The sequence below is a fragment of the Musa acuminata genome, chromosome BXJ2-1 (genome assembly GCF_036884655.1).
Source record: "Musa acuminata AAA Group cultivar baxijiao chromosome BXJ2-1, Cavendish_Baxijiao_AAA, whole genome shotgun sequence".
NCBI classification, from domain to species: Eukaryota; Viridiplantae; Streptophyta; class Magnoliopsida; order Zingiberales; family Musaceae; genus Musa; species Musa acuminata.
The window spans coordinates 8,748,075-8,773,807 of NC_088338.1; the positions used below are offsets into that span (position 1 = coordinate 8,748,075).

The following is a 25,733-nucleotide window of genomic DNA, read 5'->3' on the forward strand; positions in this document are numbered from 1 at the left end:
TAGCAGTATTTCTTGGGGATCAAAGATGCTCAACTTCCCTGATCATGAGATGCTAAATGCCAACTTTTTCTCATCATCCGAGTGATGCTAAACTCAAACAAGACGGATTTGTTTGAAAGCTCTACTAAAACCCATTGCAGAGAAGGAAATCATCTGTCACAGCAAGACTTTTTATTTCATGTTGGCACATATCAACAATCTACTTTAAGATAGTATATCACAGGAGCTTACTGCCATAGAAATTTCATGTTCAATACTAGTACTAATTCATGCAACAGTTTTTGTCAACATATGTACATTCTCCAATGGAGTTGGGGCTTATTGACATCAATACCAGTGCCTTTTCCTCTGCAAAGCAAATTGAGTATCTGGTCATCTAGAACAGAGTGTCCCTACCCAAGCAAGCCATTCTTCTAAGTTAGCAAAATATTGGCCAAGATTGGTAAATCTGCCCATCAAACGCATCTCCCTGTAATACACAATATGCATTAACAATTATGGCAACAAAATTATGTTCTACAATGTTATTATTTTCTTGTGGAGACCTGTGTTGATCAAAGTACATGACTATCCTTTTCACCCACAATAAGATCATGAAGCCATCAAGGAAGAGAATGAAATCAATTTAGGACACCCTCTTCTTAACCTGATTTTGATACAAGCAATGCACTTTATGTGCTTGTCATGATTCCAATGCATCAAGTCAATCACAATTGCCCACTCAATTATTTTTACCAGAGTGTGTCTATGCTAACATCAGTGGTTATGTATTGAAGTCTGAAATCCACTATCAGATTCCATGTAGATGAGAATTCTATCACTGTTCTTCAACCACTAGCTGCACAAGAAAGAAAACAAGATCCATATATATGCACATACAAGGCTTCAAGGTTGTTTATCTGTCATTAAAAATTAGATTTCATGAGTTGAAACTGCACAGCTCATAGCTTTTGCAGCTAGCAGGATCAAATGTCACTTTCATATACTATTTAAATTACTTTACAGCTTAGGTTTTTTTTTTTTTTTTTCACCTGAATGTATGTAGAATGACCAAAGTACTACTACTCTTTACTGGATTGATGAACTTACATAGAGTAAAACATTGTCCAGTTTAAATTGACTAGCCCTAGGTTATTATGACAAGTCATTGACTTCATGCATACTTTTTTCTATGATATAAAAACTATTTTCCTCTCAGAAACATGATGGCAACATTCACAGTTACTCCTGTGAAAAAAAAATAAAGGTCATACACAACATGCAAAAGAATAGAATGATCTCAAGTAGCTCACCTGGAAGATGATAAATCACTACCATTGAGGGGCATGGTTGAAGGCAGTTCTGAGATCACATGATTGCTTGTTGTAGCATCACAAACAGATGCATATGTGTGGACTTCATGTTGGATGCTGCTATCTGATAGGAATCTTTTTAACAATGGTCTGAAATGAGAAGTAGCAAGTAATTACAACTCTTGTCTCTAAAAAAAAATAAAGAGCCTCATTTCCATATATGAAGGTGAAAAAAAAAAGTAGCATGATGCATTATTAGCTATCTATTGTTATTTGAATAATCAGTAGTGTCCAAATATGCTTAACAAAAAATTAAAAAAAATTACACATACATTCCTGACCAAATATTTGAGAAGTTGAAGATGATTTATTTGTAAATGTTTACCTACCAATTAATGTGAATTCCTGGATGATGCAATCCAATCAAGGTCAAGAAATCTCAAGTTTGATGAAGAACTTATTAGTGTCTACCTATTGTACGGAAGAAAGAGCATTGTATCTTAAATTTCTTGGGAAAGTTAGACAAAGATCTACTGAATAGAATAAAAGTAAAAGAAATTTAAAGTTTTATTTAATTAGATTACAGTTACTATGGTGTTGATTTCTTAGTTTAGATAGAACAACACAATGAGCAGTGCTTATGCATTGATCTGCAGAAACATTATCAGAGGAAGAATAGCTTCTAATTGCACAAAGATTGAGCAATCTGAAGTAGCTCACCTAGAATATGGCATGTCAGTCTCATCTAGATCCATATATGAAAGCAGCTCTGAGATCACATTTCTTCTTATCCTTACATCAGTATTAGATTCATCTTTGTTGACTTCACATGTGACATTGCCAACTGATAGGGATTTTCTGAAATGTGATCTGAAATGGAAAAGCTGCAATGTTAGCCAGAATTCTAGTCTTACAAATGAAAGGCAAATCAATCAATGAACACACTCTTGTCTACTATGTTAGCTACTTGTGGAACTGCTATGAAGAAGAAAGATGAAGGTACCTCCCTACATCATGATGCTGATCCGAATCCAAATCACAAAGCTCTGGTTTATCCTGCCAGGGTACAATGTGCCCTAGGAACCTGCATCAAGAAGTAAGTTTACAGAAGAAAAAAAAAAGTTTATTCATAGGAAAAAAAATTGTTGCAGCCTACAAGTTGATGGCCTCCTGTTTCCTGGCATCCATGAAGGCATGGCTATAATATCTTTGAAGATTCCTCTGTAACCCTGGCCATAGTGTTAATGGCACCCATCTGCCATTGTTCTTGTAAGGTATCTGTGTCAAGAGCAATTAAGTTCATAGAAGATAATGCTACTTGCACATAAACATGAACTCTGCAAGTGGAAATACCTTGTCATGAGCTGCAGAACCAACATATTGTAGAGCAAGTCTGTCTCCCATTTCGCGATAAAAGTTCATCAGATCATCAGCCAATGGGTCTTCTAGATCAACCTCTGGGACATCTTTAATCCCCAATGCATGCAGCTGATGACCAAGAGCAGTCAAACCATATGCAATCTGAGCAGCATTGGTGCGATCCAAGCAGTCTATGCAATTTGTTCTGAGGACACCTTTCTGTCTCCTCTGTGGTGTAGCCAAGCCATTCCCATCCTGTTGGGTTCTGCGTGAAGAAGACGCACTCTGCGAGATATCAGAGCTCTGTTCGGAGCCGTCGTTCCTGTAGCATGTCGCAGATAAGGAATCGTGGCATTACGAGGATGTCACAAGACATGTCGAGGTTGGGAATTGTAGTGCGTACAGAAGGCTAAGCCAGTTGAGAGCATCATCCATGGTTGGCGTTCGTCGACAGTGAAAGAAGCCGGTTAGATCCATTGCGCATGCTGCCACTTTGCACAACAATGCCAATGCTTCTGTGCTTCTTCTGCAACATTTCATCGACTTGGATCAGAAGAGATCGAGAACAGAGCACAGTGGAAGCAAAGCCACCACATACCTTCGGCAGATACTTTGCAAGTCACAGTGGAAGTATATCAACCGATCCGATTCCGGCAAATCCTTGTTTATATGATTTATTGCATCGACAAGCTTTTCGGTGAGCAATGATTCTCGAGGTTTCTTCTCTTGCTTCTGGATGGATCACAAAAAGATCACTACATGTCCCAAAAGTTCAGTTCTTGATAGATTGCTACCTTGATCATGTTCAAGACGATGATGGGGTTCTCGTATCTGTTCACAAGGTTCTCAAAATGAAGCCGTGTCGCCTCGAAGTTATCGTCCTTCTTCTCCACTGAAACAAGGAGGAACATCTCATTAACGATCGGTCTCCGAAGTGCACCACTCACTGCAACTTACAGATGATATCGGGCTTAAATCCTAGTCTTCGCGTTCCCTGAGACCAGAACAGAGGTATGGATCCTCTGTTCTGCACAACAGATGTTATTTCTCTGGGAATCTCATCGGGTTGATCGCAGAACACAATTTGTTCCGTCTCAACATCATTAGCCACTCTTCCCTTCTCGTCGACACCGCGTCTCAGGTACCTGTGATCAGCATAGACACTGTCAAGCACTTCATGGAAGATCCACCGCGCAAGAGAAGAGTTACCGGTGACCTGGTGCCAGCAAAATGTCGAGATCGTCGGGCAATGAGAGTGAATGTGAAATCTTTGCCGGCAAGAGAAAGTTTGCCCTGAACAAGCCATGAAAAGATCAAGTCTTGAGAGCAGAGTCGAACCAAGCTTTCCAGACCTTACCTGCTTGAAAGATCCATGTACCAATGCAACAGTCCACGCGGTGTTCTTGAGATGATTGCGGATACCGCAACTCAAGAACTCGTTCCAGACGAACATGGTCTCATATAGAGCTTCCTCTGGCACACCATCACACATGTTCTTCTGAAGACTGCACATTATGTTGTAGGAGTAACTGAAGAAGAAGTCCTTTGTCAGATCCACTGCGCGTAACAGCCTCTTGTATCTACACATAGATCACCAAAACAAGATTGGTGTCTCTAAGACAAATGATACGAAGGGATTGGGACTGATCATTTCGTATCTCCGTTAGAAATCCCATGAAGGGATTGACAGTAACCTGTATTCAGCCCCAACAAAGGGCAGGTAGGAGCTTTGAGCAGAATCTGAAAGTGAAATCATTTGGCTTCTGGTGACAGCATAGATGGCATGGCCACAGATGGCACCAATCTTCTTCCTCCCAGTGATGAGCAACATGTAGTAAGGGCCCAAGAACTTGACAAACCCTGCAAATGAAATATATGCATGAATCTGAACTCTATCATGCTTTTCCATGAGATCGAGGCTGCACATACCAACAATCCCATAGCACACAGTGATCTTGTTGAGTCCACCAGTTACATTGTTCTCATGATCTAATTGCTCCAGCAAACATTTGCATTCACTTTTCGAGTATGTGATGGGATCCTCATAGATGTTCAACTCAGAAGGTTGCGACCTATCAATCTTCAGAACTCTCCACTGTTTCCTGCTTTCGTCGCTTCCGACTACAAAAAACATCTACAGCACAATGGGACATCCAACACATGTATTAAATTGAATCGATCTCAAGAACTCTGCAAAATCTGCCTGAAGCAGAATCCTTCACGCAACAATGCAAGAACTTAGGAAACAAAGAATCGATGGTGAGAAGTAGCAGAAGAAGATAACATAGATCCTAACCACTTCAAACAACACAAGATCTTCCCACCCGGGATAAAAAGATCCAATCTTGGACGTAAGATCAACCACTCACCGATCGAGCCGCATACAGAGTGAAGTTCTGGAGGCGCCCGCGGCCGCCGCCGGCGACGGCATCAGCTTCCTCCACCGCTGCCATGCGACAACCCCACGTCTCGCCCTCCGCGGCCGGTCGATACCGAACCGAAGGAAAATGACAAGCGACAGGACTAATCCGCCATGAAAAGGTCTGCTCTCGAGAGCAAACAAGGGAGCGAAGAGGTATTGATCATAGAACAACAATGGAGATGCCTTCTTCGTTCTCGCCACCTCCCAATTTGGAGGACGGGGGAGCGTCCGGAAGCAGAACTCGTGTGACAGTTGAAATCGCGAGCTCCGCGGAGCAACAAAGAAGATTACGGCGGAATCCCTGTCAGATTCTCTGCGGTCAAATTTACAGATACGGTCTTCCATATTTATAGATACCTATGAAACCAAAAAGACGGTTTTACATATATATCCTTTTAAAATTTACAAATATTACATTTACCCTTATAATTTTATGGTAATATAAAAAAAATATGTCACGTATACATACTTCAAATGTTAAGGTTTTTCAAATATATATTTCTCTCTGTACATAGATAATTGTAGTTAACATTATCTAATTTAAGTTAGAAATATTTAAATATCTAAAATGTGCATATTTACCCTCATAAATTTACCCTAAACTATTTAAATATCCCTAAGAAATCAAAAATATAAAAAAAATTCCTATGCTATTTTTTTTAAATTTTAAAATATCATATTTACCCTTATAAATTTTAATATAATATGCATATCTTTGATGATAAAAAATCCTACACATATATCCTTTCATATACTAAGATATTTCACATAGTTAATTGTAGTTAATGTTATCTAACTTCAATTAAAAATATTTAGAAATATATAAATTATTTTTAATCACCTTTATAAATTTACCCTTAAATATTTAAATTTCAATAAGAATCTAACTATCTAAAATATTTAATGCATCCTTTTGAGTTAAAAATAGCATCTTTACCTTTATAAATTGCGGGTGCACACACACACAGGCTGATCTAATTGTGGATCATGATATCTCAATCCTAAACTTGGAAGTATCAAAAGGAAGCCAGAAATTCAAAATAAATAGCATTCATGTTCTAAAATTTGTCATATATCGACATACAGTAATTTGGATCAACCAACAAAGTATAGCTCATGTTGAGTGAGAGAACAAGTTTTTCTGGTGCGTAAACTGTATCGATTGACAACAGCAAATTAGTTGAACAATTTCTGAGGAAACATGTATATGTCTGCAAGCAGATGCTAAATTTTTTTCTTCACCTGGAAATGCTCTTCACCATTTTAGAGGAAGGACCTTCCAGTCGAATGTGGTATTCAGAGGATTCTGCAACCTGAGAGCCTCAAAAGCTCAGAATTGAAAGAAACATCAATCACGATTTTTTTCGTACTTCCAGTGCCGATGCAGCTGATTCGACATGTTCAAGTAAGCAGACATAGATCTTTTGTTTCAACCGATCGATGGTCCCGAGTAATCCATCTGCTTCAGTGCCTGCATCTTTTCGAAGTTGATCTAACCAGGTACTTGCATCCTTGAGCTGTGAAAGTGTTACAGCAATCAGTTCATCTGATTCCTTGGAGTGCCCTCCGCTACGATCCTTCACACCCTTCTTCGTTCGAGACTCTGCATAGAAGCCACTGTTAAGAGCATTTTCCAAGAAACTCAAGAACCATGACCGTGATTCCTGTCGGAGATTGGCCCTTAGTTCTTGGATCTCCTTCAAGCCATCCCCTCTTGACCATGTTATCTTTTCATTTCCGCAGGATGCCTCTGCAGGGTTTGGAGCATTTAGAACCCTTCTACTGTTAGGCAATGCAGTTTTCATAATCAGCTTCTCTCCTTCTTGAGCCAGTTGCTTGGGTATCCCAGTCAAGTTATCTTTCTCAATGGCTATGTTTGGCTGATTTAAGAGCTGATGTAGTGAAAAGAACTTTGCCAGAGAGACATGGAGCTTCTCCTCCATAGAAGACTTGCGCAGATCTGCAAATATGCTGAAAACCAGAAGCATGACTTTTTTAGCTCAGAAAAAGGGCAGGATGACAACAGACAGGAAGTGGAAAAAGGATCATCAAACTTGAATTAGTTCAATAATAGGCTATCCATTTCTCAACAGATGAATATCCTATCATTTGAAAATGTGAATTTATGTGAAACCATATAGCAGGTGATGCCCAAGGTTTCCTGGCCTCATTTATAGATTTCATTCGTTTAGTTTTTCTAGTGAAATTAACTTCAATTAAGAAAACCACAAACGTGTTCCATTTGGAAATTTATAACACTCTATGCACAATCATTCATACCCACCATTTTTATTTGATTTCATCATTTAGCAGAATCCACATATTTCATACAGAGGTTAGAACATTGAGGGGCTGCATATGCTCATGCAAATCTTTATAGGGGAGACAACCATAGTTATAGATCTAAGCATTAGAACCTTGTGTTGGATGATACAGAAGGAAGTTTTCAACTTTTATGATGGGACTGAAGTTATCATATCTGTTGCACATACCATGTAACCTTGCAATCAATACTCTAAGTTCTTCTAGAAACATTTTTCCACGAGCGAGAAAGATAACAGCATAGCAAGTTTGTGCTTAAATTAACAAGAATGCATCACTTACTTAAGTACAACATGAAAAACTAAGTAGAGATGGTTGTTCCATCAAAATCTAAGCTAAGAAATGTGCTTCACTAGGGTTGTGATAATTCATTCAGAATTTAGACCAAAAAATTAACCATTTTATCCCAATAATTGAGCGTGCCCAGCTAAGAGAGCCATCTGTGATTCCCCTAAACTTTAAAATACCCTGGATTTATCTACTGGGACAAAAACCTAAGTACTCATAGGAGAAACCACATCATCAGTTACAGAAGAATAAAACAATGATTAACAACAACCTCAGCTCCCTTGGGAAACCAGCATCAAGAGTATTTAAGATGGAAGATGCATAAAAAGTTTGATTGGCTCAAAGTTTTAATAACTGTGATAATATGAAGAAAAAAATATGACAAATATTTTCAATAACATACTCACCTAAGGCCTTTAACAAGAGCTGCAGCTGTAGCCGCTTCTCGTTGGGCCTCAGCTGCTACTAGAAAAGCTATTTCTTTTCTTTTAACCATTCCCTATTTAGAGAACAATTAAGAAGTAAGTGGAGGGTACACGCACATGATATAGAACTCATAGTGATAATGTAGAACAAAAGATGTAGATCAAGCAACTTTAATTTCATGACAGAAAAACTAGATTACACTTGAGGAGAAATTGCAATGGAAATATCTAAGAGGTGAGACTGACACCAACAAAGAACCGAAGGAAAGATATACATGTACCAGGGCATTGAAGACAAGGGGTCTAGATGTGAGAATAAACAAACTTTTGCAAAAGCTAGAAAAACAGATATCACTCATAAGAAATTGCTTTAAGAGAAAGATTTGTCCATGCTCTAAGTTTATCCCACTAGCATGTTGATAAGAGACTTCCATGTTTAAAATCCAGGGTGTCAACTACCTAAACATGGCATAAGAACAGTCAACAAAGGTATGTTTTAGCATGATTTAACATAAATCTCCTTGTCTAACTGAACATTTAATGGTTGTTCAAACATTAAGAACGAAAGAAAATTAGATTGTCGATATGAGTTCCTTTTCATTTTTTGGACTTTCCAACTATCAAAATTTGCTAATTACTCATACATGTATTGATGGAAGAGTTCCTTGTCTTAGATTAGACTGCTTTCTTATAAACTTATATGCCAACTAGAACTCTCTGAAAGTGATTTATGATACTGTCAATTACCTTCCCAGGGTTGATTAGGCTGGCAGGAAGAGAGTCCCATGGGATGGCATCCGCAACTCTTCTTTTATTGCTGCTCAATGAAGAGGACATGGTGTTGGAAGATGACATCTTCTTTATAATAGGATTAGATTTGACAGACATGTTCTTCAGAGGTTTTGCATCATCTTTAAGGGTAGCAACATAATTTTCCTGCTTTTCATTGACTGTTTTGTTCTGAATACATGGAATTGTAGGTTTCGGCTGCAATACTAGCACCAAGAACAGCCATCAATGATCTAAAGAGAAATTCTATATATTAATTTACACATTGAAACTTCACTGCTATAGAGATTGACTTGTCCATATTGAATAATGACACAGCTCTTTCATAAAGATAGATAATAGGGAGATTATGATTACTCTTGTGATACTAACAATGACTAGCTGTCATTCAGAGAGAGAAATTGAGAGAGAGAGAGAGAGAGAGCTTAGCTGGGTAATGCCATGAGGATTTTCAGGGCCTGTCTATCTTTATCAGCTACTAGTAAGTCATGAGCATAATATAATAATAGATCTCTATATACTTTCATGTGAAGATGTGTTTGCTTGAATGCTTACCCTGACGTTTAGTCTCGTGCTTGACTCTGGAAGGAATAGTCTTCTTCTCTGGTTCAATAACACTACTATTTTCTTCAATTTTATCATTAATAGAATAAGATTCTGAACCAGAACTTTTCACATTACTCCTTAAAACACCTTGCATGTATCGAGAAGCAACCACATTCTTCTCTTCTTTGATGTCTACTCTATGTTTTGGGCTCTCTTTTTCCCCTTCAAATAATTCATATGACCTGGAAGTGTTCTTTAAATGATCGGCTGTATCTGAAGCGTCAGAAAATACCAACATATTCATTAGATCCTTTGGATTCCCAATGCACGGGTTCCTTCCAGGCACAGGTCGCACACCAACAAGGACTGGAACTGGGGTTCCAGCCTCAACTTTGTCAATGTAGATGAATTGCCCAAGTTGAAGCTTGTTCATTAAGATCAGGTCATTGTCATCTTTAGATAATGAAACATATGTGGAATGCGAAGAATCAGAGACCTTTATGAAGAAACCATGGTCTGGCCAAAGCTCTGAGCCAGTCAAAGCAGGCACAATGCTGATTACTTGAAGAAGAACTGACCGGTATTCTCCACATATTTTTATGTCAGTATTTAAGTTCTTGAGAAGCTTTATTAGTACCCCTGGAGTAAGAGATGCCATGTTCCTCCTCCCCTTCTAACCTTTAGATATGTCTGAACTCTGAAGTGACAACAACTGTGCAAAGAACAGAGAATAACATGAAACACACATTAAGTAATATCAAGGAAATAAAAGTGAAAATACATTCTTCAATTTTTAAAAAAAATCAAACAATCAATTATTGAAAGGAAACAGAATGTTTTGTATAGGAAATTAATAGTAAGAAATAACTTGCATAGAAGATAGAACTAGTTACATTACACATTAATGTGGTTAGAGCACACCACATAAAATTCAAGAGTTTGCTTTCTTCTGAAAAAATAATAACTAGAGCTTTATGACCCATTGTCAAACTTGCATCTCCTAAGATAATGGCAAGTTTCTAACCATGACAAATATAAACACAAGGAATTTTGTTAAAGCCTGCAAGATAAAGCATCAGATAGTGAATCATCAAATACTACTTACAATCAAACACCATCGGGTATAAATATGTGCTGCACTTTTTCTCTACACAGATAAAGAATATTACTCCCGGATGACAATTTGTAAGTCATCAAACACCACTTACAAATCTGTCACAAGTACACCCAGGATCAACTTGTTGTGCTCACTGAACCACTCCCATTATAATGTTTCACTATACTTTGTTTTGAGGTAGTTGTCTGCTATGGTTCCTCCTGTTTATATCAGAGTACAAAATAAATCCATAAGGGATGAGCATTAGATTGATTAAGGCTATTCTAATATTGTACAGCTGTATACAGATCTCATTCTTTTCCTATTTTATTCACCAAAGTCAACTAGTTATGTTCCACAAATCCAAAACTAAAAGAAGAATCATATTGATTTTCATAAAGAAACAGATGGCCTTGATATATTTTATGGGTCAACCCTTCTGTTTTTCTTTTTTAAAGAAACGAAACTAAATAATTTAAATCTCAAAACCTTATCCTCAAGTTGCAAAATGAGTTAGTTTTAGACCTGTCAATATCTTTCAGTACTATTTAAACTAGTTCACAGAGAGAACAAGCTAGAGCATAAATTATTGAAAGGTGTACCATTCTCTCATCATACCAGTGTCTAAGATTGGAAATGGTCCATAGAGAAAATTCAGCAGGTTTTTACTTGCTACAGGCATAATACCACTGATACAGATGTAAATCTTTCACTTGGTAGATCTGTATTGAAAGGTCTTCATGTTGGTATCATATACAACAGGAATATGAAAGGTAGTGCCCTTCTGGGTCAAAGAAAATACTAGTGGAACTTACCCCCAAAAAAATGTTTGTGAAAAGTTCAACTGCAGACGGAGAAGAAAAAAAGCAGAGCCCTATACTACCCACCTGAATTTGAAATCCAACTGCAGTAATGCATTTATTCAAACATTTCGAGGGTAATCAGCAAACATTGTTAAACCAAATATATAGATGATTCAAGGTCTGTTTCTTTTTTCTCTGCCCCATTTGATATTTATCTTTTAATAAACCATGTAGGCCATCTTGCCCACCATATAACCAAAATAAATGATAAATTGTTGCCAAAATGAGACTTTAGTGCCCTCTTGGACAATCAGTGAAATGCTTCAACACTAAATCAAATGAAAAAAATCACAAAGATGGCCTAAACTTTAAAGCCAGAGTAAGAAACACCAAAGAGAATTCACAGCAAGGAGCATTTGAGCTTAAAAATACATTATATCTTTGCACGATTCATGTCAAACAGACTTATCCAAACACCAAGATGCAAAACTAAGAAGCGACTAGAACCAAATAAGAAGAACATGAATAGCCATTGGTTCTGAATTGTGGAAGATAATAGAACCCATTGGTTCTGAATTGAATGCAGGCATCTTTTCACTAAGGAGATTAATCCATCGACCAATCAACAGAAGCAAAATAACAAATTTGATCACGAAGCAAATAACTTACTGCAGATTCCTGCAAAACAACACATGCATGGGCAATTACAAGCATACACAGTTGAATTGTACGGACTCATCTGTACAAAAGCATGATGGAAGTCCTGTACAATCAAACATTTAACGACAGGAAAAAGGGAGAAAAAACAGATCTTGAATGCATCAACCATGATATCAATTGTAGCATTTAGTTTGAGATGAAGAAACAGAAGCAAAAGAACAAATATGAGCATGCACTCCTGCTTTATCACATGCATGGACAACTAGAACAGCAGAAGCTGAATCATACTGACTCATGCAGACCAAAACATAATGAATAGCTCCTGTGCAATCGAGAAAAGGAGAAGAAACAAGTCTTAGATGCGCACCTGCCAAGGAAGAACAGGGAGCAGGGAGCTTTTGGGGCTCTAACCCATGGAAGACCGCTTAAGAAAACAATTGGTACGCGACGCTTTGGCTCGCGCGGCAAGGGGAGTTCTCCCGTGCCTTTCAAGCGAGATTTGACCCCCGGACGAGGCCCATCTCACCATAAGCGGTGAGGCCACGAGGATGCGCAACATCTGCCGTGACGGAAGGTGGGAGATGAGGCGGTTGTGGAGTCCCCGTCGCCACGGAATCATTCAGGGCGGGTCTCTGTCTTGCTTTGCGGTGGGTGGGTTACTGCAGCTCAAAGATTTGGTGTGGGGTTGTCGTCATGAATGGTGGAAGGACGTGCTGCATTAATTGACTTCGTAATTTATTTGAGTTGATGGCGCTCCATTCTTCTCTATTGAGGATAAAAACCTGCAGTCACAGAAAGGATAAGACAGACGTAAGAAGGAAGAAGAGAGAACAGATCGCGTAATGGAGTGCACAACTACAGGCGTCAAGTAGAATGCAGTTTAATGTATTCATTCCATTGATTAGACTAGATGGAAGCTTTCTCGGAAGTCCAAATGATCGAAGAGAAGACAGAGTGGAAGAATGGAAGGCAGATGTACAGGCGAAACAGGAATTCGATGCCTGTTTGGTTCAATGATGGAAAAGCCCAGGTAAATACTTCGATGAGGATCTACAAATTCTCTTCTTTTTCTCTCTAAAGACGATAGAATAGGTGATCGACACCGAAGAACGTAGGCAGGAGAAGGTATTAGAGAGCATACTTGTATCAGACCCCTCATCAGAACCATAATTTCAATGACGAGATGAGTAGCTCGGCCTCCGATCGATTAACCAGAACGATGCATCGATCACGGTCGATGGCCACGGGAGGTGTTCGGGGCCGCACCTGCTCCTGTACTCCGGCATCCACGCTGAGCCGTTCCTCGACCACCGGCCAAAGGTGTGCACCGAAGGTGTTCGGAGAAAGAACTCGAGCGCCAAAATAGGCTTGTTCATGGACTTACACTGAGGCCTACTTGGCGAAGAGTAACCCAAGAACTGTTTCTTGTAAAGAGACACACAACCTCTTAATATATGCACAGCATATAGAGAACAACATATGAATGATTGTTCTCTGTGACAAGAATATATGAACCACAGAAAGGAAGAAACAGAAGAATAAGATAAAGAGCAAGCCTTCTCATTTGTACAAATCGATTGCTTACTACCATACTCTTGCTTGTTCCTGTTCAGACAAATTTTGGTAATATAAAGACATGCTACAACTGAAAAAAGAACACCTCGGTCGGCCATGCAATAGCCTAACAAATTCTACTCAACCAAATCTACAACAAAACAACAGATGACTGTGGTCGAGAACCCACGAACAAGAACTGAGATGGAAGGATACATACAACACACTAGAGCTGCAACATCGCATCTATTGGAAAATTGTAACAATATGTACCTAAGCCATATCGTGTCGTTACTTTGAGCTTCTAGGTAATCCAGTGTCACCTGGGCTTGGATTCCTTGCTCCGGAATGAAGACAGAGAGAAGAAAGAGCGTGGTGCTGCAAAAAAATTAGGCACTATGTAAGAAGCCAATTCAAGATACAAAATATCTCACGGAAATACTCGGCAAATGTGAGGTCCAGAATCAGGATGCTGTTGTTACCTTTCAGGGAGCTTCCGGTTAGAGGATCCTCTCCCAATTTGAAGTTTGAAGGAGGATTTGGAATGGTGCTGCGCAACAATTGAGCTGCATATAACAAACATATGCAATCTTAGCATAATAAGTTTCTAAATTCTATATATTATATATTCATGTCATGATTCACCAATTAGAAGAAAAGACAATGGATCAGGAGGTCATCAAAAGATATACAAAGTCACTCTATATTTTGTACCAACAAATACCTTCTTTGACGGAGTTATATGGTTAACTGCAAGGTTAAGAACACGTCTGAGTATCTTATTGACGTTTTACATCCTTGCAACAGCTCAAAGACCATCAGATTTTGTTTATATAATCTTTACCATTTAAACCAGCCATCCCATCACCTATTATTAGTGGCTGTTTCCTGAATTGAACCCTATCTTTGTTTTCTGATAATATGGCTCTCACAGTCGATGATCAAAATGAAAAAAACTGCATGAAGCTGAAATTTTTTGTTATTCTGAGTTGGTTGCATCCAAGGCTAAACATTACATGATTGAAGACTTCCACATTTTGGTGACTACAAAAGAAAGCATTGGTCAGGCAAGTGAGGACTTCTGACAAGCCTGTGAAAAAGCAGAGCAATCATCTAGACAAGAACCTTATGGAATTCAAGCTTGATATAACAAGTCAATATCCGACGATGACTTTTTGGATAAGTTAATTAGTTCCCTTTTCATAGAAAAATTCCATGCCAGGTGGCTGCCGCCACATGTAACAGGTAAGGCACAGTACATCATCGTATCAATGTGGATGTACTAACATTGAATAAAAGAAGAGACAAAGAAAAAGGAAAATGAGGATATGCAAAAAATATAATTTCCACTTAAGCACCAATGTTCTTGACCCTTAGCGACTAGCCAGCGGAAAAGGCATTCATAGGTCAAGCCTTCAGGGCAACCCATGAATTGGCAGGGCGAAATTGAGGTATTCATTGACCAAATCCTACTTTATATAAGTAATGGGTCACTTAGAGGATTCAACATATTCAACCGGTAAAACCAACCAAGGGGGTACTAATCAATAGAATTGGTATGTGCATTCCATGTTCAGACTCCATATCTGTGCAGTACGAACTGCCTGGCATGATACAGTAATACCACCATGCACCGAGCATAGAAGAAAAAAGGACTCATTGATTTAGGATACACTGAACTGCGGTAAAATACATGATCAGAGGAAGCAACATTTATGAAAGGAATAACAGAATCCCATTTGTCAAAAATGGTGAAGAAGTTATACAAGAGGAAAAGAATGCTACCTTGTTCAGGAAAGATTTCTCCTTCATTGAACCCATCATTTGGAAGTGAGTACCCCATTCTCGACTTCCTCAAATCATCTGTTGGTCGTGTTGCCAAATCACGACCTTCTTCTGTGTCATCATCACCTTCTGAAGCTGTTGAAGCAGACACCCAGTCATTTACTAGAGACTCTACACCCTTACTCTTCCTTCCAAATTTCAATAATCGCTTAAAACCTTTTGTGACATCCTTGCGTGATTGTTGGGATGCATTAGCAACAATCATAGGCATCTGAGCACTTCCCCATTTCTTCCTCATTCGAGCAGCATCTGCCTCTATCATTTGGTTCAGAGGGTGTAAATTCCAGGATGCCGGACTACCTGCAGGTGAATCTACAGATATTGCCTCATGAACACAAGAAAATGAATCGTGGTGTTGTGAGTTCCATGATCGAGGGCTTTCTCCTGGTGACTCTTGTGCGTTCCCTACAGAAGTTTCGAACTTTGGAGAAGCAGTAGCTGTATCATAATCTGCTTGGGATAGGAACCTTTGAACATCACCATTTTCTGAGACAAAATCATCAGAATTTTCATATTCTACACTCTGTCTTGGCTTTTCACTATCTGAGTCAACAGGAAAATCAGCAACCTTAGGATCTCCTTCGACAGACGATCTCTCCAATACATGTTTATCCAGGTCAAGCGAATCCGTATGCTGAATTATGCCTTCAAAATGCTCTCCATCCTTGTTTACCTCAGAAATCATAGAGGCTTTAGGTTTAGCTACATTAGCTCCAAAATCAGAACCTGTACCTTTCCCTTTCCTTAAGAATGGTTTAAACTCCCCGCTCTTCTGGATTTTATTGATAAAAGCAGAATCTGTTTGTGCCCTAGAAAACCCAAAGGATGTGAGATCAAGGCTATCAGAATTGACAGGAGAAAGGTCCTTGAATTCAACAGGAATAGGTGTACTCTTTCTCATTGACTGAGACATTCGTGGCTTGGCTTCCTTAACAAGGTTAGTCTCTTCAATGATGCTCTTGCTTCTAGAAAGGACTTTTGCCTTCTCTCGTGTGTTTACCCTATTAACTGCTGCTGATGGCTTTGCATTCTCCTTTCTGAAGTCAGAGAAGTTGGGAAGTGATTCAGCAAGAGGATTTTCAGTTTGAGACCTGTGTTTTGTGGAAACAGATTTGGCAGACTTTCCAGAAGGCTTTTGAGCTGAAGCTACTGATGTCCGAAGTGTGGAAGAAGGCAAAGTTCTTGCAGGGAGAAGTTTAATGGAGTTAGTACTTCTAGAAGAATAATCATCAAATGGACCATTGTATGATGCATCTTGGCCTTGACCAACTTGTTCATACAATTCTTCCAGGTCTTCCTCCTCTTCCTGAGCAGAGCCGACAGCCTGCTACCAGAAGCACAACTTTTGTTTAGCCAAAAACTATTGTAGAAAAATTAGATCACCTGTACAATATGTTTAAAGGAAATACAACTGATTGATCAGCAGATTATCAACAGCTACAAGCAAGTAAAAGAAGAGTCAAAGATATTTTGCTACAGAATAAAGAGAGATCACAAATATTCCAAAGAAAATGCATATTCAGTTACTGTTATACATGTTATAATGATTTTAAAAATATGAACCACATATTTGATTGGTGCCAAACAGTGAAAATAGAACCTAACGAATTCACTATAAATTCAGTGTGATCAGACAAGCTATGATGTCCTTCCCTTTTTTTTCCTTGACTGCTAATTTCAGCCCTCTCTAGTCTTGAATAGACAAAAAAGGCAGCACATCAGGAGGTTTGTACCAATGCAGAGAGGTAGGGCCAATGTGTTCTGCAATTATATTTGGTCTAGAACAGACATAACCATAGTAAGAATTTTGGTCAGATATATATCTCACAACATGAACTCAACTAGTTACATAAAGTTAGCATGTAATTGAAGAGAAACAGACATGAAAATTGAAAATTGAAAATTGAAAATTGAAAATTCTTGAGCTCATTGAGTATTCTGAAATTGCAGTCAGGATTTACTCCAGATCTAAGGATGTCATTTCTATAATCTGGAGACTAATTAATATGCAGTTATACTATGACAACCCTAGATGAAATTTACGCACAAACATTAAAAATAAAAGATTGTTACAAGGACAATTTATATCACCACCTGGTTTTTGCTTCGTAATGTCGAGCTATTGCTAAAAGATCTCAGATTTTCTGCAAGACGATGAGTGTATTTTGAACCCTGTCTATCAGCAGATCTGGAGTATCTGGAATTCATCTCAGCCTGACTACGTTCCAGACTGTCTCGCATTGCCTTCATTTTTGCTTCCTTCTGAGCGCTTTTTGTTCCCCACTCTTCTAATAGCTTTGCATCCCGCTTCTGCATGTATTTATAATAAAACTTTCCTCTAGAATCATCTGATGGACTGAGAGTTTCAAGATTTTGGCTTATGCTACTAGCATACTCCTTATTGCCTACCTTCTCCAGGAAATTGGCATCAAAGTCTACCTTACTGTTAGAAGTCTCCCTCATAAGTGTTTTCTCTGGCAAGTGATCAGGAAGGACCACTGTGTGTCTTTTCTCCATTACCATGGGAACATGATCCTCCTGGACATCCACTGGTCTGCTTCTTCGAGAGGAAGTTGTCTGCTCACTGAGAGTTCTGAGCTTATGTGCAGCGAAAAGCTTTTCCAACTCATTAGCCTTCATCCATAATTCATCATTTAACTCTTGGTTTCCTTTCAATGGCATCATAACCTGAACCTGCTCCATCCATTGTGCAAAAGGTGGTTCAACTACCTCCAGTTTTTCCTTAGCAATCTCTAATGGAAAGGCAAGCGGTTGATTTATTTCATGACGTCTTCTTTCATCCACACTTCTCTCAGTAACAGATGGTTGTTGACGCCAATTTAAACCCTGGTACTTGGCATCTTCTTTTGTTGTTGCACGAGAGGTACCAGCATTTCTTCCCCCTGTTTCTTCCACTCTTACAGGAAAAGTTTTCCTCTGAGATTGAGAATTCTGTAGATCACTCTCTGAAGGAAAATCCGATGAAACTTTGAACTGAGAATCTGATGGATCTTTTGCTTTCACTTCTTTCACTTCAGCATCTGTTTTTCTCCCAAATTTTCGAAATCGGTTAACTAGCCTTGCTTGGTCCTTCACCCCATTACCATCTGCTTGCAAAGGAACCCCTCTTTTTGGGGGCGGCAGAATTTCTTGATCTGTCCAACTAACCTTCTCACTAGCAGTTGATAGAGCTTGTGATATTTCTGGCGAAGCTGCTTGGTCTTCCATTTGCACATGTTTTTCTTCCTTTGATTGGATAACACAGGCTGCATGTTCTTTCAGTTCAGCATTGTTGCTAGTTTCTGGAAAGCCTATTTGGTGGGTCCTAGAAGCATCTTGATCACCCAGTCCACAGTAATCCACCCTGCTCACAGAAGCACTCATATGATGCTTGCCCTGCTCCTCCTCCAAGTCTGATCCGACTTTAGTTACAGTGAACTTGACATCCTCATCCTTTAGACAATCTCTACTGCCAAAAAATCCTCTGCACTCGGACTGTAAGGAAGAAGAAGTATCTGTTGTTCTTTCTTTAAGATCCAACCGGCATTGTGATGTTGCAGTATCCTTCAACCCAAGTGTCTCAGTCTCTTCAGTTTTATTTTTTGATGGAAGCTGTAAATTGCCAGTTGCAGGAGTTCCAACAGCACCTCCACTTTCTTTCTGGCCATTAACACTATTACTATTACTGCCGTTGTCGATGCTCATGTCACTAGCACCACTCCACCTTCTCAACACTGATTTCTCTGAAACATCAGAAGGGAGCCTCCTATGCTCCCCTCTACCTGCTACTACCCTATTAACAACACCTGCAGTGTTGATATTTTTAGAACTTGCAGACTGTTCTTTTTGTTTGTTCTCAAAGAGGTTGATCCGGTCCTGCACACTAAGCCGCCTAAAACTCCCTCCTACATCCAGCTGAGCTGGCTCATTAGATGATGAAGCAGAAGGAAGAGGCTCCTCCGACACTGCCCTCCGCCATTGGATGGGCTTGGCCTGTTGAGATGTACCTGATAACTCTGTTGTATTCAGCCGTGATGGTTGTCTTATGTTGGACTTGTGAAGCTGGATATCACCACCATCAGGTGGTGTAGGAGCACCATCATTTTCAAACTCTGGCTCATCTATTGACATGTCTGAGCTTGAGGATGATCGAGTATTCACATCAGCAAAGCTTTTCAAATGTAAAGGCATAGACTGCAACTGCTGCTGGCTCGTAAGCTCAGGGTGACTTTGGCAAAGCACGATGAATTTATTGCACGCATCACTGTTGCCAACACCACAAGTTTGGAAGTTATTATCAATATCAACGTCATTGTAAATTCAGAAAACATTAGTCGATATGAGAAAAACAAGAAATCAACAGCAAACACAGACAAGAAAGAAAAATAAATTGGATATGCAATCTCAGTATCCTGTTTATCATGATTAAAAAATATGAATGTTTTCAGCTAAAATGCATATGACTAAAATAGACCACACAGAGTATTTCCTCAACATCACAATAGAAAAAACCCCTCAACTACCATGATGAATCTCAGTGCCACAGATAAAGTGCTTCAATAATTGGATGCAAGGTGTTTCCACATTGTGGTTAAAAATTGAGATTAAAATTTTCACTATGTTCGCAAATAATTATCAAAATACCCAAACATCTATGGAAGTTAAAGTCAAACAACACCTTTTACCCAAATTATAAGGCCTAGAAAATCTTAATTGGCAGCAGAACTAGGGTACATCAACACAAATTTAGACCAAGGACTATTAACCAATTTTTGTCTCCCTCAACTGCTACATCTGGTAAAAAGATCAATTTTTCATTGTTTGGCTGTATAAATAATATATCGGATTTAGAGATCCAAAACTTACTTTAGGCGATTTGCACCAAAATATTCTGCAAAGAGAAGAAGCTCAGAGACATTGTCAATGGAAAAACCAGCAGAAAATGCCCGAGCACAAGCTGTCGCCAGATCTTGCTTAAGAGTGTCAAGCCTTACATCAATCGCTCTCAGAAGCTCCTTCCTGCAAAGGAAACCATAAATGACATACTACTAGCTGAAGAAACAGGAAGTAATTATATCACATTATCACTAGTCTTTTACTTTTTCAACTTCAACTAATTGTCAGACTTGGAGCCTTTGGCAAATGCATACAGGAAATTCAGTGAACTTGGCAGATTATTTTCATATTTACAGGCACAGAAATACTCCCAATTACAAACAGTGGAATTGATCGATGACAATGTCTACTGGATGTCCAAAAGAAATCAAATTGCAGGTTTAAGAAAAAACAGAAAGATATCTCAGAATCACGGTTTTTATGGATCCACATGGCATGATATCCTGCAGTAAAGTATACGATACAAATGTGTAAGATATAACTAGTTAACTACAACCCAATCTAGTTATTGTATCAGCTCAACTTGATTTTCTCACTTCTTAACAGCCAGGTGTGCATACTGATCATGGGCAACATGAAGGTAAGTTTGCCAAATCAGATATGATGCATCTAAAAGAACTACTTTTGGCCCTAGAGTTGAGCAGGTTTAATCTCATCATGAGAGCAATCATGCATAATTTTATTGCTAGTAGTAAGGTCTACAGTAGAATTCAGTTCTATTATGTTACTTCCTGGAAAATGTACAACTATGAGAAATAATTAATCCCCTGTAAATATCCTCTATTTAATTTCTCAATACAAAGAATCATATACTTGCTGTGTTGAACATTTTCTTTGCTATAAATTCTTATTTCATTATTAGGCTTCAGATGCAGTGAGCAGAAGAGTTTATTATAAATCAAGTGTTAGGTTAAATCAGAGAGGTGAAACTTGGGAATGTAATCGGTTTGCAGGAATTGTCCAATCACAGACTGGAGGTAGTTCACTTGTAAATGAGGGTTAAAAGTAAGGACAACATCTGAAGTTCCATAATTTCTGACCTAAAAAATATTTGATAGAAGCTTAATGGAAGAGTAAATGCAAAGGTATACAAAACAATTTACAATGTTATCAGTTCGTATCAAAGTCAGAATCACCTTCATTGAAGTGTTTGCAATCTCTGTATTTTCTGACATCCCAAGTCCTACTAGGCCTTCAAATGTACTGTGACCTACATATGTTCGATGATTCCAATTGTCCTGATTACATTCAGCTAAGCTTACTTTTTATTTGTCAATCACTGAACCTGCAGTTTGCAGTCCAACTTATAATGCATCCATGCCACAATGATGTCAGCTTTACTGGGCACACTCTTCTACTCCCAGCTGTCCTCATTGTTAACTGTTAGGATTCCCTCCAACATTAACTTATCAGAAGAAAGCCTTTCCTAACAAAGATATGTTCTTAAAACGATATAATAATAACAAGGAGAAGAATCTTCATCATTATCCTTCAATTTCGTTTTCCCCTCCTTCCACTATTTCTAACTTCCTCTCTATCTGTCTATCTTAGCGCTCTGCTCGTTGCTATATGATGATTAACCACACCAACCAACAGGTTGAAATCCAGGTGCTATAGGCCTAATTTGACAAGCCCACAGTCAGCCAAGCAGTCCATAGAGAAAGAATAAAGACTAGCAAGAAGATAGCTTGAGGATAAGACTAGATACTTGAATTAATAAAATCCAAAGATTAAGATATTAAAAGAAAATACTACTGTGCTCAACAGTAGCAGGGAATTTTTGGGAAAAAAAATAAAGTAAAATAGGATTCCTTAAGATAAAGATAGGTAATAGGGAGGCAATCAGCACCCACCTGAGTACAGGTGCAAATTTGTAAACTGGTCAGTTGTACATGTCATACACACTAATATGTCAGAGAGAAGTCCCCTTGTCTAATTTAAAGAAACAACTTATTAGAAATTTCAAGTTTAAAGGTGATACTATGCCCATGTGGGCCTAGTTACGTAATAATTCCAAGAATAATCATACTGAAGTTAAATGGCATAATCAAATAAAAATATTAACCACTTGTTTCTTTCATGATATGCATTTTTAATTGTTTTTTCTAAAATTATAAGAGCAAAATTAGCAGGCAAGTTATTCTGGGATTGCATTATTGATTTGATTGTTTGTTTATGGTCCATCTCTAAGTTAAAGAGAATGGTACTTCAAATAAGAATTCATGTTGCAATTGCCACAACAAATAATAAATTTCATCCTTGTTTGTTCAGGTAAGCAAGAAGAAGATAATGTTACTTTGTTATATCTGTAGCTGCTACAGTATTTGTATCACCTTCACCTGAATAGAAAACCAAAAAATTTGCATTAACAAGAGATGCAACTGATACAGAAGTTATAAATCAAATAAAAACAAGAACACCAAAGGCATGCTCATGGATTACAAATGTCTACGAGATTCTGATTGGCATCATAAAATGATTAGGTACTTAAAACTGGGAAAACATAAGTTTCTAATGTATAGAGGACCATCACACTTAGCATGCATTATGTACATAAAATTGATGTTACTTTTTCTCCTAACCTAGAGTCATCAAGATGATTTGGCAAGGTTAGCCCACACAATTTGAGATAACAAAGTGAAAAACGAATATATAATTATTTAAAGGATTTAAAGCTTAATTGGACAGTGCAAATGTATACAAGTCATCCACAGTAATAAAAATTAGTCTCCAGCTATGTGCAGGATAAATGGCATATAAAATGTTGTACATATCCAAGACACACCAAACTCAATAGGGTTATTTGTGGATGTCATAGAAGAGGACCACTTTTTTTTAACGATTCCACTAGATGCAAGTACATACAGTAAGAAGGCTCTCTAACGATACATTATCTCATCAAGAAACAAAAGTGGTATCTGAGATAACAACCATATGGAAAAACCAGATATACCTAATGTGCCAGAAAGCATATCTCCTGCACCCTGGATTAAAAAGTAGTGCATTTTCAGACAATAGTGAAACAAAGTTAATTCAGATTCCAAATAAATATGTTCTGCAATTAAGTGCATTTATCACCTGTGAATATATTCTCCTAGCCCCTTCCAACTGTGACATCTCCGCATCATATGTATTGGCTGATTCCAGCACCTCAGGTGTACTAACAAACCGAACAAACCTGCGGCCAATACTTATTCTTAATGAAAATTGAACATAAGCTCTTTTTCAATCAATTAATAGTTCATGGAGTATGCTACATCATAAATGATAAAAAATGGTCTAAAGACTCCAAATTGAGGTGCAGAGGTCGCAGCATATCTCAATCCAACCTTTCAAGAGTTCCTTTGTTGAACCATGAGCCATCATTCCTCGATCTATCAACCTCAAGCTTTATTGACTTGCCTGCCCGTGCGACCTGTGCTTCTGCAACCTTCAAATGTGTGACAAACGGCTTCAAGAAACCAGATGCAATCTTCTCCGTTTTCCCATTTCCCGATACAAACAATTCACACCTGCAAAAGGTGATATTTGTTTTCCTTTCAATATTATTGCCAAAAAAATGGAACCTCGAAACCATCTTGAAGGAGCATTCTCACCGTGACCGCCTTGGCGAGAGCTCAAACAAAGCACAATCGAGAGAAGCGTCGGAATTCATCATTCGACACAGCAAAGTGGCTCCTTTATCAGTTCAGTGGCAACTCCACTCCTCCACGATACAAAATCCCCGAACCCTCAAACCCTGCAAGATTTCAAACAGGCGACCTCTTCACCCAACCCCATCGTGCGCCGATCTAAGTAATAAAAATCGCATCTTGTACACACGTCAAGATAGGAAGAGTCACTCAGATCTACCAGATCAAACCAACCACCAAATGATCCACCTCGAAGCCAAAGGCCCAGACAGAAAACAAACGCCCCCACAAGGACTCCCGCAGATTCGACAGATTCGCAACGGGCGCCGGCAATGCGGGGGCATCGAGCGCCGGTTGAGGCCAAGAAGCCCCCGATGGCCCGGTCGAGGTCTTCAAGCCGCGGGGAGGTGAGGCATCGGCTCTAGGATCTCATCAAAAACGCACCTTGGCGGCGCCTCCACGGATCCCCGGTCTCGATCTGGGATCCGGGCAAAAAGAAGCCGAAGTGGGTGCCAATAGGAGCGATGCAGGAGACTTCCGAGTCCGAACGTAGTGTCGCGAAATGGTCGAAGGTGGCGTTTGCAGTACTCGTCACGCTCTATATCTCGTCTTCCTCGGATGGATAGAGAGAAGAGAGCTTGAGGGAAGAGAAAGAGAGCTTGAGGAGAAGACAGAAGAAGAGAGAAGAGGCTGATATGTTTTGAGAGCGTGTTCTGTGGGGCTTTAAGACAGCTTTTAGCGGCTCTTGATGGAAACATGAACTGCCTATTATACCCCTCATTGAAATAGGAAATAACATGAAATTGATATTTGTGTCAGTTTCAAAAATGTTTTATTCTACTTCAATCCACCAATAAAAAAAATTCCATATGATGTTTTGATTCAATTTAAATTTTGAATAATATTGGTATACATAAAATAATTTGTTATTATTTTAATAAAATTACATCTATATATTTTTATATATATCAGAAGGTTTAGAGGAAGAAAAAAACAAATAAAACTCTGAAAGGAAAAAAAAGAGTGTTAAAATGATAAATGATTTATTATTTTTAATATAAAATAAATAGTCCTATTTTATAGAGGAACATTTTTTAACATCAAACTTCTCTTTTGGGTTATTGTGGCTAATTCTACATCAATTTAGGTGATGAGTGATAGCATTGCCTACTTAAAATGATCAAAGTTCTCTTTGCAAACTATCTATGTGATGGACAACAAGAAGATGCCAATGAACAGATGTGTTGTTTCCCTCTGCACTGTGATCAAGAAGTGTAGTTTACAATACAACACAGCTTTGTTGACTTCACTCTTTCCTATATTTGTTGGAGCTTTAGTTGATCATTTTCCACATTGCAATCAACCTAACATTAGCTTATTTTAATATGTGGCATGATAAGTGCTGAAGACATGAATTTTTAGTTAAATGAGCAGTGAATAGTTGGCAACAACTGCTATCATTCTTTTAGAAAAACTATAGCTTTGAGGGGAAGAAGTGCTTCCTATCAATTTCCTTTAGGCAAAATAACTCATATGTCCCTCTACATTAATATATTTCATGTTATTCATATATAATATACTTGTATATTCTATATCAATTGACTGTTAGTTGAAACTTAATTAATATTGATTATTTTTTTATTAAAAAAATATGATTAAAATAATCAGAAAAATTAACTAAAAATAATTAATGTTAATTGATTATATGAAAGATTTAAATATTTGGAGGGATTACATGAGACACCAAAACACACTATTTCTAAAATTTAAAAGGATAGATATGTAAAAGCACTTTTTGTTTTTT

General features: G+C 38.3%; 3 protein-coding genes across 9 annotated transcripts; all 3 read right to left on the reverse strand.

Annotated features, from left to right (window-relative positions):
- Window positions 1-12: 12 nt before the first annotated feature.
- Window positions 13-5,371, reverse strand: LOC135598072 (phosphoinositide phosphatase SAC2-like). The gene is made up of 15 exons (XM_065091593.1): window positions 5,021-5,371; window positions 4,581-4,785; window positions 4,346-4,511; window positions 4,009-4,231; window positions 3,868-3,944; window positions 3,609-3,796; window positions 3,446-3,543; window positions 3,250-3,383; window positions 3,055-3,177; window positions 2,646-2,973; window positions 2,449-2,570; window positions 2,296-2,376; window positions 2,013-2,162; window positions 1,293-1,442; window positions 13-469 (listed from the first exon to the last, which is right to left on the reverse strand). The coding sequence occupies exons 1-15, from the start codon at window positions 5,102-5,104 to the stop codon at window positions 373-375; spliced, it is 2,226 nt and encodes a 741-aa protein (XP_064947665.1). The 5' UTR covers window positions 5,105-5,371; the 3' UTR covers window positions 13-372.
- Window positions 5,372-6,107: 736 nt separating this feature from the next.
- Window positions 6,108-13,476, reverse strand: LOC103991262 (uncharacterized). 5 transcript variants are annotated; one of them, XM_018829097.2, is made up of 7 exons: window positions 13,144-13,476; window positions 12,370-12,784; window positions 10,549-10,760; window positions 9,453-10,155; window positions 8,856-9,103; window positions 8,091-8,182; window positions 6,108-7,044 (listed from the first exon to the last, which is right to left on the reverse strand). In XM_018829097.2, the coding sequence occupies exons 4-7, from the start codon at window positions 10,099-10,101 to the stop codon at window positions 6,426-6,428; spliced, it is 1,608 nt and encodes a 535-aa protein (XP_018684642.1). In that variant the 5' UTR covers window positions 10,102-10,155; window positions 10,549-10,760; window positions 12,370-12,784; window positions 13,144-13,476; the 3' UTR covers window positions 6,108-6,425. The 5 variants fall into 5 exon arrangements, with proteins under 5 accessions (XP_018684642.1, XP_018684640.1, XP_009408920.1 ...); XM_018829095.2 differs by having other exon boundaries at window positions 10,652-10,760; window positions 13,144-13,408; XM_009410645.3 differs by lacking the exon at window positions 10,549-10,760 and having other exon boundaries at window positions 13,269-13,475.
- A 65-nt stretch (window positions 13,477-13,541) lies between these two features.
- On the reverse strand, window positions 13,542-24,641 carry LOC135598799 (uncharacterized). 3 transcript variants are annotated; one of them, XM_065093133.1, is made up of 11 exons: window positions 24,150-24,641; window positions 23,894-24,036; window positions 23,627-23,809; window positions 23,376-23,475; window positions 23,251-23,281; window positions 22,594-22,636; window positions 20,268-20,420; window positions 17,496-19,665; window positions 15,342-16,725; window positions 14,039-14,122; window positions 13,542-13,934 (listed from the first exon to the last, which is right to left on the reverse strand). In XM_065093133.1, exons 2-11 carry the CDS (start codon window positions 23,953-23,955, stop codon window positions 13,876-13,878), a joined length of 4,269 nt encoding a protein of 1,422 aa, XP_064949205.1. In that variant the 5' UTR covers window positions 23,956-24,036; window positions 24,150-24,641; the 3' UTR covers window positions 13,542-13,875. The 3 variants fall into 3 exon arrangements, with proteins under 3 accessions (XP_064949205.1, XP_064949206.1, XP_064949207.1); XM_065093134.1 differs by having other exon boundaries at window positions 24,120-24,641; XM_065093135.1 differs by lacking the exons at window positions 22,594-22,636; window positions 23,251-23,281; window positions 23,376-23,475; ... (1 more) ...; window positions 23,894-24,036; window positions 24,150-24,641 and adding an exon at window positions 21,434-22,581.
- Between the last annotated feature and the right edge of the window lie 1,092 nt (window positions 24,642-25,733).

Coding starts and splice junctions, on each gene's coding strand:
- LOC135598072 (XM_065091593.1), bottom strand. CDS start 5,104: ATGGCAGCGGTGGAGGAAGCTGATGCCGTCGCCGGCGGCGGCCGCGGG. Junction 4,786..5,020: donor CTCTGTATGCGGCTCGATCG/GTGAGTGGTTGA, acceptor ATTGTGCTGTAG/ATGTTTTTTGTAGTCGGAAG. Junction 3,797..3,867: donor CGACATTTTGCTGGCACCAG/GTCACCGGTAAC, acceptor TGCTGATCACAG/GTACCTGAGACGCGGTGTCG.
- LOC103991262 (XM_018829097.2), bottom strand. CDS start 10,101: ATGGCATCTCTTACTCCAGGGGTACTAATAAAGCTTCTCAAGAACTTA. Junction 9,104..9,452: donor GCACGAGACTAAACGTCAGG/GTAAGCATTCAA, acceptor TCTTGGTGCTAG/TATTGCAGCCGAAACCTACA. Junction 8,183..8,855: donor GCCTAATCAACCCTGGGAAG/GTAATTGACAGT, acceptor TTCTCTAAATAG/GGAATGGTTAAAAGAAAAGA.
- LOC135598799 (XM_065093133.1), bottom strand. CDS start 23,955: ATGATGAATTCCGACGCTTCTCTCGATTGTGCTTTGTTTGAGCTCTCG. Junction 23,810..23,893: donor CTCTCGCCAAGGCGGTCACG/GTGAGAATGCTC, acceptor CACCTTTTGCAG/GTGTGAATTGTTTGTATCGG. Junction 13,935..14,038: donor AACCGGAAGCTCCCTGAAAG/GTAACAACAGCA, acceptor ATTTTTTTGCAG/CACCACGCTCTTTCTTCTCT.